At 35.2% G+C, this 15,355-nt stretch overlaps 2 protein-coding genes across 9 annotated transcripts in view; one reads left to right on the forward strand and one right to left on the reverse strand.

Annotated features, from left to right (window-relative positions):
* The first annotated feature begins 68 nt into the window (after nt 1-68).
* On the forward strand, nt 69-10,190 carry LOC138327949 (1,5-anhydro-D-fructose reductase-like). 4 transcript variants are annotated; one of them, XM_069274450.1, is made up of 11 exons: nt 69-526; nt 2,620-2,733; nt 3,066-3,233; nt 3,828-3,944; nt 6,629-6,703; nt 7,098-7,214; nt 7,405-7,523; nt 8,068-8,149; nt 8,428-8,511; nt 8,728-8,810; nt 9,316-10,190. In XM_069274450.1, the coding sequence occupies exons 2-11, from the start codon at nt 2,668-2,670 to the stop codon at nt 9,356-9,358; spliced, it is 954 nt and encodes a 317-aa protein (XP_069130551.1). In that variant the 5' UTR covers nt 69-526; nt 2,620-2,667; the 3' UTR covers nt 9,359-10,190. The 4 variants fall into 4 exon arrangements, with proteins under 4 accessions (XP_069130551.1, XP_069130550.1, XP_069130549.1 ...); XM_069274449.1 differs by lacking the exon at nt 69-526 and adding an exon at nt 1,059-1,190; XM_069274448.1 differs by lacking the exon at nt 69-526 and adding an exon at nt 1,333-1,471.
* The window catches only part of LOC138327945 (neurogenic locus notch homolog protein 1-like), a 40,764-nt gene continuing 35,356 nt past the window's right edge, over nt 9,948-15,355 (reverse strand). For 2 of the 5 annotated variants that reach the window (XM_069274433.1, XM_069274434.1), the window contains exons 43-50: nt 15,180-15,287; nt 14,924-15,031; nt 12,980-13,221; nt 12,272-12,600; nt 11,704-12,002; nt 11,219-11,415; nt 10,308-10,504; nt 9,948-10,040 (exon numbers count right to left, since the gene is read on the reverse strand). In XM_069274433.1, the coding sequence (XP_069130534.1) occupies nt 10,025-10,040; nt 10,308-10,504; nt 11,219-11,415; nt 11,704-12,002; nt 12,272-12,600; nt 12,980-13,221; nt 14,924-15,031; nt 15,180-15,287 (1,496 nt within the window). In that variant the 3' untranslated portion in view covers nt 9,948-10,024. Of the gene's footprint in view, nt 10,041-10,307; nt 10,505-11,218; nt 11,416-11,703; nt 12,003-12,271; nt 12,601-12,979; nt 13,222-14,923; nt 15,032-15,179; nt 15,335-15,355 lie in introns of those variants that run through there. The other 3 variants (XM_069274437.1, XM_069274435.1, XM_069274436.1) reach the window with 3 other exon arrangements.

The following is a 15,355-nucleotide window of genomic DNA, read 5'->3' on the forward strand; positions in this document are numbered from 1 at the left end:
AAAATTTTACTTCTTATAATCCATGATCTCCATGTGTTAATATCGCGGTAGTTATATCAAAATGTTTTCTATTTTGTAGTCAGGCTTTTGATAAAACTACAATAAGAGTAAACCTTAGAGGATGCCTTAGACAACCGTAATAATAATTCACTTCGTTGCTCTATACTGAAACAAGATATGGTAAATTTTCATTCCACACTGAACGAAGAATAGTTCTGAAAAGCGTACTACATAATTCAATTGGGACAAGTGGAACGTCAGGAGTGGACAACTGGATCATGCGTGTAAACATTGTCTAACATACTATAAGGATGACCTAATTTGTTCAAAACTCTCGGTTTAATGATTTTTTTTCTCAAGATGGAACATTTATTTGACAAATAATAGAGAAAAAAATTCAGCTGACACAGTAAAATAAAATTAATATTGAGGCACCTCTATCTATAGTTGATCTGCCTGACAACCTTCACGATCATTTCGTAAACGGGGTAAAACCCTGTTTCGGAGATGAAATAACTTTGCCTTTGTAAGTGTCACATATTTTAATTTTTCTGTCGACCAGTTGTGTTATAATGCAATTGAATTAATGTTAACTGATTTAATAGGTTGCTTCGTTTTCCAAACTCGTTTTTTATCATCCACCACAGTAAATAAATCAAACACGGCAATAGAAATGATGATTAGCGGTGTTTCCCTTCATCTTGAAAAGAAAACTACAGTAACAATTGTTTTTGAATCGCAACACGAAAGTATCTTAAATTGTGTTGTCAACTATAAGTAAGACTTTAGCCTCATACTGCCTATAACCAAATTGATTATGCAAACTTTAAAAAATAATTTGTGCATTTGACTGTCTAGTATGTAAAATATTGGACAGCCCTTTTACATAATAGATCATTTTTGACTTATGTCCATTATATGATACGAAGGTCATTCAGAAGATATTTTCAACCATGAAACCGTCTCCCCTTTCATTTATGATAGTGGAACGAAGGGACGACTGCTAAGTTTGTCCATGAAACTCCTCATAAGACAGGTGGCCATATATCAACGGCTAGAGATAGATACAGATGTGTGTATCTGCATATATATAGTACAGCGTCGTTATCAAAGGTCACTGAATATGTACACATAATACAATGTACAATATGTATACACCCGACTGAAGAACGTGGGTGCGACTATAAAAAGTAAGTAATGTATTCAATATTAAGAATGATTTTGTGATATGACTGTAAAATTTCAGACAACATTCTATCTAATAAAACAAAGAATTGGATATACAGGTAACACAGCTAGAATAAAAATATAAACGGTCACCTTTATCAGGCACATTCACTAGTACATCTATACCAAGAGCCATAGTTAGGGTCCATATATTTAGTGTATGTGGAGAATAGCGTTTTATTACGTAACCTGTTTAAAATTTAATCCATTGCTAATAGGGTCATAAACTGGTCGGTGTTTGGTGGTACGTATACAATTATCTCTATATTTGTATGTGTCTGTCTTTATGTAGTTGTTTACACACACATATGGCTGTTTTGTTTATGTAAGATAGAAAGTATCATAGTGACAATCCTTGGTATTCAAGAAACGTTTTTACAGACATTTCTGTCCATCAGAGTCAATAAATTGCTTTATTTCACCGTTTACTGTCGATACAAGTACAGTTATGCTTGCAATAAAAACAAGTGTAGACTCGTACGTATATGAGTGTATAACTTCTGATAAACGAGTACTTCTGTTTATCCAACTCAAATACTATCTGACATGCTATATCAACAGGTGAGAGAGTAGATTATTTCATATTTGAGCCAATACGGTCGAAAGAAAATAAAAACTAGCAAGTATAACATTTTATTACCAAGAATGGAACTACAGAGATAACAGCCCTTTTAGAAGTGTAAACTTGTACTTTATGTCATAGTATCACATGACGAGGTTTGATGTTGAACTAAAATGTTCATTGAATTAATAACCAATGCTACCTCTTTATTATGGTTTCGAAGAAAACCTTTCTGTTGATCGTGATTATTAAATGATTGATTCCCAACCATGTTTGAAATTATTTGTTGTGGTGGGGTTCTGCTGTGGCCAATTGGTTAAGATGTCCCGACATATTACCAAAAACCCTTCACCTCTGGGATGCGGGCTAAAATCCCATGCGGGGCAGTTGCCGGGTACTGACCGCTTGTCGGTGGTTTTTCTCCGGGTCTCCATCTTTCCTCCACCAACAAACCTGGTACCTCCTTACATGACCCTGGCTGTTTATGGGACGTTCAATCTAAAAAAACAGAAAGTATTTGTCTTACTGTCTTGAAACCATTTTTCGACATAGATAAAATTGTCAAAGAATACACTTATATTTATCTATTATGGCCTGGTTGAGAGGGCACTATTGCCTCATTGTATTGTCAAGGGATGGAATAGTGTTCGAGCCGAAGGCGAGGGCACTATTCCTCCATGGGAATAATGGTAACGAATGATCCACAATAATTTTACACCATATGTGATGTTGTCGTTTCAATACATGTATTGAACTCAATATCGTCATTCAGAAATCTACATTTGAAAGGTCTTAGGCTTAACAATTTTACAAATGTCCTATCTTTCAAGAGAAACCATCGTCATCATATGTTGCCTTAGTAACAGAATAGTATTACCATGGCGAGAGAACTATCCCTCAATACTGGCAGGAAGATCCCTCAAATAGGGCTTGGAACATCAAGGGTAAGGACTTTTTACATAGATGATTCATGTATATCGTAAAACAACTTCGCGCCAATTTATTTTGAGATTTCAAAGTAAAACGCTCTTTTGTACTCGAACTTACAATCTTTTTCGTGACGAAAATAATAGTTTTAATAACGCACAGATTTAGGGAAACTGAATCGCACGCTAAATAAGTAATTTACAGTATTGTTTTGGTTCTGAAAAATTGTATTTTCACAAAACTCCATCTTTGTATCTAATACTATTGTAATGGTATTGTACCATATGCTCAACCATACGAAGGAAAAAACCCATGTTTACTCTTACCAGTTTGTGATTTCATTCTGTAGATTCCAAAAGATATTTTAGAAGACACAGTTTGCCTAGCGATTGAGAAGGGTTATCGTCACTTTGATACTGCATTTGCTTACTACAATGAGGAGGAAATAGGAAGAGCCCTGAAACGAACGTTTGAAGACGGTACGGTGACAAGGGAAGATGTGTTTGTAACGTCCAAGGTAAGGACATGATATATCGGACAAATGATAATAAAAAAAGTAGCTAAGAGAATATCATTATTATTATTTTTATAAGGGAAATTAATCCTGTAATGAAATAGGTAGCTAAAGATAATTCAACTTTCTTTGCAACCTGTATATTCTTTGCCTTTCATGTTGTTGTATATGGGAAATATAAGTGTTGTATATATAAAAACATTAGACAGAAGGAAACCCATTTTTTTAAAGTATGGACAGTTATTTTTAACTTTAAATTGAGTATGTGGGCATCTATGAGTGTGACTCGACGATGTATGCGCAACAAGTGAAAATCAAGTGACTCAAGTTTAAATTGAGGAGGTCAAGAGGTATTATTGCCTATATAGACCGAAGATCAGGAAAATCAGGTAAATCAGGTATAGTACCATACTGTTCAAAAATGTCGCAAACATTTACAACGTCATTTATGTTTTTAATTATACAACGGCGTACTTCTTTCTTTCAAGAAGAGTCCTTAAGGTAATATGGAATGCCACGGGCTTGTATACAGAAATTTGAATTGTTTAGTCACGGTGATGTTATTTAAGATAACCATTGTCTTTGTCTTTGTCATAGCTGGCGACATACTACCACTCAGAGGACGATGTGTATCCGGCCTGTGCTGAAAGTCTCCGTAGATTACAGCTGGACTACGTCGACCTATTCCTCATCCACTCGCCTTTATCTCTTAAGGTAGATTTCTGATTGTGAAACTTCTTTTATATTATCACTTAAGTCCTTTACAAATAAAATGCTATACACATATATATAATATTCTCAATCATTAAAGAAGGAGTCACAGTACTAGTGTACTTTAGCTGTCCCGACAATCACTCAATCATTAAAGGAGTCACAATACTAGTGTAGTCGAATAGTGTAGTCGAGCTGTCCCGACAATCACTCAATCATTAAAGAAGGAGTCACAGTACTAATGTAGTCGAGCTGTCCCGACAATCACTCAATCATTAAAGAAGGAGTCACAGTACTAGTGTAGTCGAGCTGTCCCGACAATCACTCAATCATTAAAGAAGGAGTCACAGTAATAGTGTAGTCGAGCTGTCCCGACAATCACTCAATCATTAAAGAAGGAGTCACAGCACTAGTGTAGTCGAGCTGTCCCGACAATCACTCAATCATTAAAGAAGGAGTCACAGCACTAGTGTAGTCGAGCTGTCCCGACAATCACTCAATCATTAAAGGAGTCAGAGCACTGTGTAGTCGAGCCCGACAATCACTCATCAGAGTCATTAAATCATCAAAGAAGAATTGTAGTAGCTGTCCCGACAATCACTCAATCATTAAAGAAGGAGTCACAGTACTATGTAGTAGTCGAGCTGTCCCGACAATCACTCAATCATTAAAGAAGGAGTCACAGTACTAGTGTAGTCGAGCTGTCCCGACAATCACTCAATCATTAAAGAAGGAGTCACAGTACTAGTGTAGTCGAGCTGTCCCGACAATCACTCAATCATTAAAGAAGGAGTCACAGTACTAGTGTAGTCGAGCTGTCCCGACAATCACTCAATCATTAAAGAAGGAGTCACAGTACTAGTGTAGTCGAGCTGTCCCGACAATCACTCAATCATTAAAGAAGGAGTCACAGTACTAGTGTAGTCGAGCTGTCCCGACAATCACTCAATCATTAAAGAAGGAGTCCAGTACTAGTGTAGTCGAGCTGTCCCGACAATCACTCAATCATTAAAGAAGGAGTCTTAGTACTAGTGTAGTCGAGCTGTCCCGACAATCACTCAATCATTAAAGAAGGAGTCTTAGTACTAGTGTAGTCGAGCTGTCCCGACAATCACTCAATCATTAAAGAAGAGTCACAGTACTAGTGTAGTCGAGCTGTCCCGACAATCACTCAATCATTAAAGAAGTCACAGTACTAGTGTAGTCGAGCTGTCCCGACAATCACTCAATCATTAAAGAAGGAGTCACAGTACTAGTGTAGTCGAGCTGTCCCGACAATCACTCAATCATTAAAGAAGGAGTCACAGTACTAGTGTAGTCGAGCTGTCCCGACAATCACTCAATCATTAAAGAAGGAGTCACAGTACTAGTGTAGTCGAGCTGTCCCGACAATCACTCAATCATTAAAGAAGGTGTCACAGTACTAGTGTAGTCGAGCTGTCCCGACAATCACTCAATCATTAAAGAAGGAGTCACAGTACTAGTGTAGTCGAGCTGTCCCGACAATCACTCAATCATTAAAGAAGGAGTCACAGTACTAGTGTAGTCGAGCTGTCCCGACAATCACTCAATCATTAAAGAAGGAGTCACAGTACTAGTGTAGTCGAGTGTCCCGACAATCACTCAATCATTAAAGAAGGAGTCACAGTACTAGTGTAGTCGAGCTGTCCCGACAATCACTCAATCATTAAAGAAGGAGTCACAGTACTAGTGTAGTCGAGCTGTCCCGACAATCACTCAATCATTAAAGAAGGAGTCACAGTACTAGTGTAGTCGAGCTGTCCCGACAATCACTCAATCATTAAAGAAGGTCACAGTCACAGTACTAGTGTAGTCGAGCTGTCCCGACAATCACTCAATCATTAAAGAAGGAGTCACAGTACTAGTGTAGTCGAGCTGTCCCGACAATCACTCAATCATTAAAGAAGGAGTCACAGTACTAGTGTAGTCGAGCTGTCCCGACAATCACTCAATCATTAAAGAAGGAGTCACAGTAATAGTGTAGTCGAGCTGTCCCGACAATCACTCAATCATTAAAGAAGGAGTCACAGTACTAGTGTAGTCGAGCTGTCCCGACAATCACTCAATCATTAAAGAAGGAGTCACAGTACTAGTGTAGTCGAGCTGTCCCGACAATCACTCAATCATTAAAGAAGGTGTCACAGTACTAGTGTAGTCGAGCTGTCCCGACAATCACTCAATCATTAAAGAAGGTGTCACAGTACTAGTGTAGTCGAGCTGTCCCGACAATCACTCAATCATTAAAGAAGGAGTCACAGTACTAGTGTAGTCGAGCTGTCCCGACAATCACTCAATCATTAAAGAAGGAGTCACAGTACTAGTGTAGTCGAGCTGTCCCGACAATCACTCACTCATTAAAGAAGGAGTCACAGTACTAGTGTAGTCGAGCTGTCCCGACAATCACTCAATCATTAAAGAAGGAGTCACAGTAATAGTGTAGTCGAGCTGTCCCGACATACATTGTATCACCTCAAGTCCCCATTTTCTCCGCGGTCCATCAATAGACATGGCATGTCCTTACAGTGACCGTGGCTATTAAATAGGACGTTAAACTAACCAAATCAAACCAAACTTTAAAGAAGGAATGCTCATGTAAAGAAGGTTAAAATAATATGAATAGTATCACGATTATCTGCATTGGTTTATTTATATTGATGTATTTTCAGAATCCAGGATATTTTACTACCAAGAGTGGGATAGAAACAGAATATTTGGAGCGTGATTTGAAGACAACATGGCGGGTATGAAACAATCGTTTACGGATACTCACAAATATCTCAAAGAACCTATAATGGTTCATTGATTTAACATTAAAACGCAACGTCCATGTCATCGTATGATGTCACGATACCGTCGGAATTATAGAGGTATGAAAACAATCGGCCAATCAGAAACTCAGACTAAGTATATGAAACCAAAGAAAAAAATAACTGTTATGGCAGCCTTCCAATTCGCAGCACACCGCATACATGGGGTCCGTCCTTACATGACCATATCTGTTAATAGGACATTAATTAATTAAACAAACAAACAAACACATTTTATGTTTGTACAAAATACAAAGTGAATCCCAATATGTTCACGTCATCAGATGAACTAGGCCTTGGAACATTAATTCTTAATTTATTTTTACAGGCCATGGAGGAGTTGGTCTTTTCAGGGAAGGCGAGATCGATAGGCCTGTCGAATTTTAATTCCCAACAAATCGACTATATCTGCGAAGGGGCTAGAATTAAACCAGTAATAAATCAGGTAACATTAAGATTTGTGCTTAGACCAATGTTTTGTACTTTACAAATGTATTTCTTTAAGTTTTATCTGTGGTTTTGTTTCTTTAAATTACAACGCGAATAATAGATCAGTTTTTCAATTCCGAAAGCAACAGAAATAGTAAGCGCATATCATCTGCCCGACAGTATCAATCCTTTTGGTGATTTTGAAGGTCGAGGTCAATGTCCGTTTTCCACAACACCAGCTTCAAAAGTTCTGTGAAGAAAGGGGTATTCTTCTCACGGCATATGCGCCAATGGGATCACCCGGTCATCCGAAACTGATACAACAGTAATGTATTTCAACACAAAATGTAATGTTATTCAACACAGAATGTAATGTAACTCAACACAAATATAGCGTATTTCAATTAAAAATGTAATGTATCTCAACACAAAATGTAATGTCTATATAGGCGAATTATCCTTCAGATAACTTGTTGGTTTTTTATTTAATATTTTATTCTATTATTGTATATACAATTGGATTGGGCACACGTTTTCTAATTGATGTGATGTTATCTACCTAAATGTTTAATAAATTGTTTATGTGGGAGAGCGGGTAGGATAGATGATGTACACAAATGTATATTCATTAAAAAGAAGGATGCTATATTAGATCATGTTGTCGAACTTGAGAAACAAATAGAGCATATGCAGTTATATCCTTGTCTTCACCTATCACTGTATTGCACTTGTAAGATGTACATTGTTATATGATCTTTCCGATTTGATGACATTAAAGCTTTCTTAAAGATAAGTATAAATTTGCTATGTCAAGCCTTATAAAATACATTGCAGTTTATTACGCACGTTAATGGTATACTCTTTCTTAGAAACACTGACGGCAAATTACCATTGCTTAAAGATCCTGCCATCACCAAATTAGCAGAAAGACATGGAAAGAATCCAGGTCAGGTAGGTATCTATTTGAGTTAAATTTTCATATCCTCTTTTTAAATCTAAATTATAAATACTAGTTTTGAGCAAACATCTTCGTATCGTTCGAATAAGAGTTATACCCCTTATCACTGAAGACCTCCTAAATGTACATTAGTTTGTCTTCTTATCTTCATTCTTTTTTCTGTTTTGTTTTAAACCCAGGTCCTTTTTAAATGTCTTAATCAGATAACTGATCAATTATTTTTTATATCAAGTCTTTTGAATGACGATGTCTTTAATGTATTTTGTCACAGATTTTGCTAAAAAGCCTTGTAGACAGAAACATAGTTGTGATTCCGATGTCTACAAACCCTGAACGACTTGTGGCCAATCTACAGGTAACCAGGCTTTTTCAAACGTTGGTAAAATGTCTTATTACTTGAATAAGTATTCAAATGTCGATTACGGAAAATTTAATTGTGAATCTTCATTTATGGGAATAATGTAATCACGAATGTTAAAAAGTATCAAAACGTAGCAAGATTTTAAATGGGATTATTCTTTATTCAAATCAAATATCACTTTAATAAATCTTTTATTCAAAATATATACAGGTATACGATTTCACCTTAAGCGACGAAGACTTTAAAATCATATCTGGTATGGAAGATGGTATTCGACAATTCGCACGTCCAGCGTATGTCATTTTTAACAATTACAATCAACAAGAAGTAACTAAAATCCCATCCTTGCCTTAATTTTAACGAAGTGTTCATATCAATATCCGCCATATTCACAGGAAAAAACCACTCGATTAATTTCGTTTTTTCAATGAATGATAAAGATCATATATATGATATGATCTATATTTCAGCAATTGTAATCTGGTAATATGTTTATGTAAATTTACATTATTTGTAAATTTGGTAATATATTCACATGTATGTAAATTCAAATTATTTGTGAATTTGGTAATTTATTTACATGTATGTAAATTTACATTATTTGTAAATTTGGTAAAATATTTACATGTATGTAAATTTACATTATTTGTAAATTTGGTAATATATTTACATGTATGTAAATTCAAATTATTTGTGAATTTGGTAATATATTTACATGTATGTAAATATACATTATTTGTAAATTTGGTAATATATTTAGATGTATGTCAATTTACATCATTTGTTGTGATATTGCAGACGTGAAGACCACCCAGACTATCCTTTTCGGATACCTTTCTGATACAATGAAGACATCAAGACACACTTAAACGCGAAATGTGACGGTGGATTGTCTCGTGGAATCTAGACATCTACCAATTGATTCGATTGTTGTATAGAAGCTTACTAATATAACACGAACAAACATCATTTATCACTCATCGTAAACAAAATAACTAGTCATTCAACTATACTGTTCAATTCTGTTTTCGTTTTCATTCAATAAGGAACAATTGCATTAGATTTCTATAACTTTATCATCTCATACCGTAAAATTGTGATGTCAACATATGTAAGGTTTATCTGATTGGCTGATAGAACATCGTACCAATTAAAATTCCTGAAAAATTTACAGCCATTAGATGGGAACTATAAGGATAACTATGAACCTTTGTTTCATGTCATGAAACTATAATGTAAATCCAATGGTGCTCTAATGTGGAACCTTCGGCAATTTTCTATCATAATTAACATCACGGACTTCATCTTTAGGACAGAAAGCTGCATGGTTATTCTTTATGGGAATACTGAACTGTTTATCCTCTGTATACTTCCTAAACTTTATAAAAAGATGATGATAATGATGATGACGATTAAGAACAACAAATATATATCTGACAAGAACAAAATTTATTATCAAAATTATACTTCATGTTTTCAATACAGCAGTCACTGACGTGATGTTCCATCATTTGGAATATGAGCTGAAAATAGATAAAATAAATCTAAAGATTAAATCCATAAAGTATTTCGTATATTCGATATTCTAATTATGGGTATTTATGCAGTAGTTATGATGATGATAAGAATTGTAAATAAAATATCTTTCAATGAATAAACACTTTCTTACGTTATTTGGTATTTTGACTTCTGTTTTTAATGGTGCATCATTCCTTACATATGTGGTAAAATTATATATTATCCAATTTCGTAAGAACAATAATATATATTTAAGAGCAGAGTTTAGTCACCTCGGTACACACGATGTTCTCCCGTCGCCTTGGTAACCAGGCATACAAACACAGCTTGGTACCCCATCTTTAAGACCACACATTCCGTACGTGTGACACTCAATGTTGATCTCTGTCCGTCTAAACTGGGCTAGTCCATTGATACGTTTACAGGTCATCTTCTCACTGCAATCGTCGGTCACATATGTACCTCCAATCTGATGAGAAACAATATATTAGTTATTACAAACAAGATTGATCCTATCTATATACATGTACTATGTATCTATTCTATCTATGTACTGTAAAAGTCCTATTTTAACTTTTGAAGGACTAAAAAGGTGTTAGTATAAGACCATTAATTTTAGTTTTATATACCAATATACATGATTAGTTAAATATAATCAAAACACCATCAGAGGGCATTTTAAAAAAGCATAAAAACACCTCCTTACCCTCGTTGAAAATAGCTTTTCCGGAAGTAGTATTTGCATGGTTTTGAGTTTTGGGATCAATAATGTTATCTAAGTTAAGGTTATAAAGTACGAATAGTGACCTTGCCGCACTTACATTTATGATAATTCACAATACACACACACACATATATATATACAGTAGTTTTTATTTGCGGGGATTTCGTTTCGCTGTATTTGCGGTCAAGTTAGCTTTCGCGAACTTAATATATCCGCAAATAGTAGATAAAGAATGACCAGTAAGAAAACATATCAGAGGAACTTGTGAAAAGTAGAAATTGACAAATGAGCGAAAATTATTCCTCGCGAATAAGTATCAAAGAGGAGACCGCGAAATCACACAACCATAGTAATAAGTATATCGTAAGGATGTATTTACATACATTTCTTAAAAATATACACAAAATTACAGCAAATAATCTCGTTATCGAATTAATAATTTTATTTTTGTAAACGTACTGGGATATACGTATCCGTAGGACAAAAGCAGCCACACATTTCCGGCTTGACACATCTGTCCCCGTCCAGTATATAACCGGGCAGACATTCACACCCGTCCGACGTGGGCAGGTCACACGTCTGGTTAGGGTGGGTACATGTAGGGGGACAGCCACTGACCGCGTCCGAGTACTGCATGTTCTCTTTACACTCCAGAGCTACGAACAAAAGAAATACGACTTACTATGTAGCATTTAGGGAGTTTTATACTTCATACTCCTTGGGTAACGATACACTTTTCAGATAAAAATGATATGTGAAACACTTTAGATGGTATACTTTATTTCATACATAATTTAACTTTTATAAGGAAAATACTGTCCATTTCACTTCGAAAATCAAGAATCATTTTGATCTGCGTCTGGTTCACTTTGCTGATCTTATGCAATTCAATAGAATGTAATGAATAGATGTTCTACTAAGATTAACCAAATCAAATCACTCACGACAAAAAGTGCTTGTTCTGTAATTAACAATAAAGCCTCTCTGGCTACATTCCTGGGCGAACTCCGCCATGTATGTTCTGATAATGAGATCGATCTTGATATGTAATTCCAGGTATCCACACACGTCCCTGATACAGGCCTGGTACACACGCCGGGCTAGGTATGGGTAAAACACCATACATTGATAAAATGGACTCTCCTTCATCGTTATATCAAACAAACCACACATGTCCGGTTTAGAAGCTGCTTTCTTTCTTTCCGCACTACAGGGATTATCAGGAGCCAATATGGTGCAATTCCTACAGAAAAAAAAAAGATCAGAAGAGTTTGAAGTAAAATTTAAAGACAGGTTGTACGTGATTTTAAGAATGCAGTTAACAGATATATGTCAGTAAAAAAAAGGAAGGATTTTATTGGCTTTCATTTTATTTTGAGCGCGTTTTAAGAAAGCCAATGTAGTAACCGCTCTTTCAATAAGTGCTGACAATTTTAATTTGTATTTATATTAAGCATTATTTATTTATTTATTATCATTTCTTATATATCATTTATTTAGCAAAAACTTTACTTTTGCATAAGATTTTCTCCGGGTCGAGTTTTCTCCTTGACGACATAACTATTGGTTATAAGCGAATCCCTTTTCCATGCTGGGTACTCGGCCACGTTTCTACCGTCCGCCGTGGTGAAGTCGTCATGTTCCACGCCATTACAGTTTCCACAGACACCGGCCAGTTGTCCGTGGTACTTGGACGGGACTCTAACTACCACAGACCCCTGTCCATCCCACCATATCACCAGACCACACTCGGACCAAACAACCAGCCACTGACCGGACATGTATACTCTAACATTACCGCCAGCCAGAAAATTAGGGTTGTAATGAAAGTAACCGTCTACCTGTCATGTATGGGTAAAAAAGTAAACTCCACTCATGAAGATCAATGCTTGTATTCTCCGCTATATTAAACGATATCTTATACAAAGAGGATTTTATGTAAGTCAAGACAGACAACTGTATCTAGTCAAAATACTTTAGCTACATGGATATAATATATCAATATCATAATTTTTCAAATTGCTAAAATCATTGAAAAAAGTACTGTTTTATGTTATCACTAAAATCCCTCAAAATTCAAATTATAACTTCTATCACTTCTGTCACTTTTACATGTAATTTTTTTTATATCTTAGGGACATCAACAGAAAAATGTACCTCCCGGTGACACCTTAGGGGGATTGAATGGATTCTTTAGATACATGCACACCAGACACTTACATATAGTTTATAATCTTGTCCAAGTTTTATCTTCGTGTCGTAAATGTCGATTTCAACAGATTTCACCCAAGAGGACGTATTCAACCCTTTATGGCTGTTGTTTATTTTCACACTGAATGTGCATACGTCAGATTCTACAGTGGACTTCGTCAAAAGGTATCGGCAAGCTCCGGTCACATCTATGGCCTGGCCGTCATGTGTTCGCACGTGCGGGTCACCAGAGGCCGTACACACACACCTTCCTGGTACAAAGATTTACATTTAAGTCTGCCTTATAATGTTTTCAATACAAAAATTTATTTCTATGATATATTTTAATACCATTTTTAAATACATATTTTTATCATATATGTTTATGATATGATAATATATTTTCAATATTGTAATTATTGTTTTCACTGGATAATATTAAACAGTCTTCATCCGTAGGTAAAACTGTTTAATACAAATATTCGTTATGAATAAATTTTCGTTGATTTCGTTGTTGCTAGGGAACCCCAAACATAAAATCAATGAACTTTATAATTGATCACGTGATCTGCCTGTTATCCAGTGATTTCCCTTGTGTGATATCTTTGCATATGCCACTGGTGTAATATTACCTGGGGCGATTTTCATTGGCTGGAAACTTATTGTAACATTAAGACATAAACAATAATAAATAACGTCAGGAAAAATGACGTGACGTCATGATTTCGAGGACGGTGACGTCATGATTTCGAGGACGGCAGGACAAAATAGCAGTCTCCTGGATTTTCGGAATACATTTGGACGTGAGATTCTTTGAAATGTAGGTTTTCCTAGTCATGTGACAGAAAGTATCATAAATTTGCGTTTATGTGATGCTTACAAACTGCAATGACAATAAAAACTTCCCTTTCCCATAATTAGAAGTTTTCCATAAACAAAATTAGTATATATTGATTGCAATAAATATATATTACGTATATATGTTTATGATATTACAAGAATTTACGCGGTAAATGCAGACCTTACATAACGTCAAAGGACTAAGGAAAATCCGGAATTTATTATTTACTAATTAAATTGATTATTTCAAATATTGACTACTTCCCTAATCAAAGTTATGAGATGTTTGTGCATCGTTGCATTTGATTTTGCTATGGTAGCCATCCAAAACATGCATTCAATGCTAATATTGTCAATATTGGCTCTTATTTGCTAGGTTTATCTACTAGAAATCACAGAACGCATCATTAAACAAACTTTGTATTCTTTCTAAAGAAGTGCATGTATCCGAAGTTTCTACATATTCGTTGCACGCATTATGTTTGTTGCTTTCTATTGTGTCTTTCAGGATATAACTGTCATAAAAATACTCCCAAAACTACTAATTAACAAAAAATGACAAGTTCGGTTGATTTATGCATGTTTAGAACGGAAGATTGATAAATTAATTGGAATTGAATCAGCGATGAGTTAAATAATTTAAATACAGCTAATTTAAAGATGCTCCACCGCTGACAAAGGGTATTTTTCACTATCAAAAACAGGAGCAAACTGTTTAGTATTTTTCTTCAGTTACAAAAGATACTTACTTTACACCATTACCACATTTGAAAAGTTTAATCTTCTAATTTTACTTCAAGTTAAAAATATGAAAAATAATTAATTGCATCCCGAAAAAATTCCGTGGCACTATATCTTATATGGAATGAAGTAATGATTGCGCATGCACAAAATGCGAAATGAATTATTTTATGTTATTTTTTGTGTTAATTAAGCATACATGTATATATACACGATTAAACACCAATTATTGTTCAAATAATGAATATTATTTATGCTCTGTCGGCAGTAAAGTATCTTTAAATATAGATACTTAATTTTTTAGTTATTTTTTATGAATTTCATGGACCAGAACGGGCTGTAACCATACATAGTAGTCATTTATAATCAACTGTAATATAATAGATTAATTACTTTTACATTCCACTTCGCCGTCACCAAAGTAGCCTCCCTTACAAACACACCGACCCTCATCACAGATGGCGTTATCTGCACATTTCTTCCCTCGGCAATATCCTTTAGCTGTGGAGCAAATAGAAAAAAAATCACAATGTAAATTATCGGAAATATTACAATAATTCGAATCGGTATATCACGTAAAACTGACGAAGCAAGTTAAAGTTACAAATTTTCATCGAAAGTAAGGTTTAAGTGTCTTTTTAGTACATACGATCACAGAAGTTGTATCCGTCACCATAGTAACCATGTCTACATCTACACCGGAAGTTCTCACATGTACCAAACTCTGCACACTTCCGGCCACCACATAGACCAAGAGCTGCAAATGGTGGAGAAACTGAAGTTTGAGCATGTGTTTTAAAGACACTGAAATCAGAGATGGCGAAA

Source organism: Argopecten irradians, chromosome 7 (genome assembly GCF_041381155.1).
Source record: "Argopecten irradians isolate NY chromosome 7, Ai_NY, whole genome shotgun sequence".
In the NCBI taxonomy this organism is placed as follows: Eukaryota; Metazoa; Mollusca; class Bivalvia; order Pectinida; family Pectinidae; genus Argopecten; species Argopecten irradians.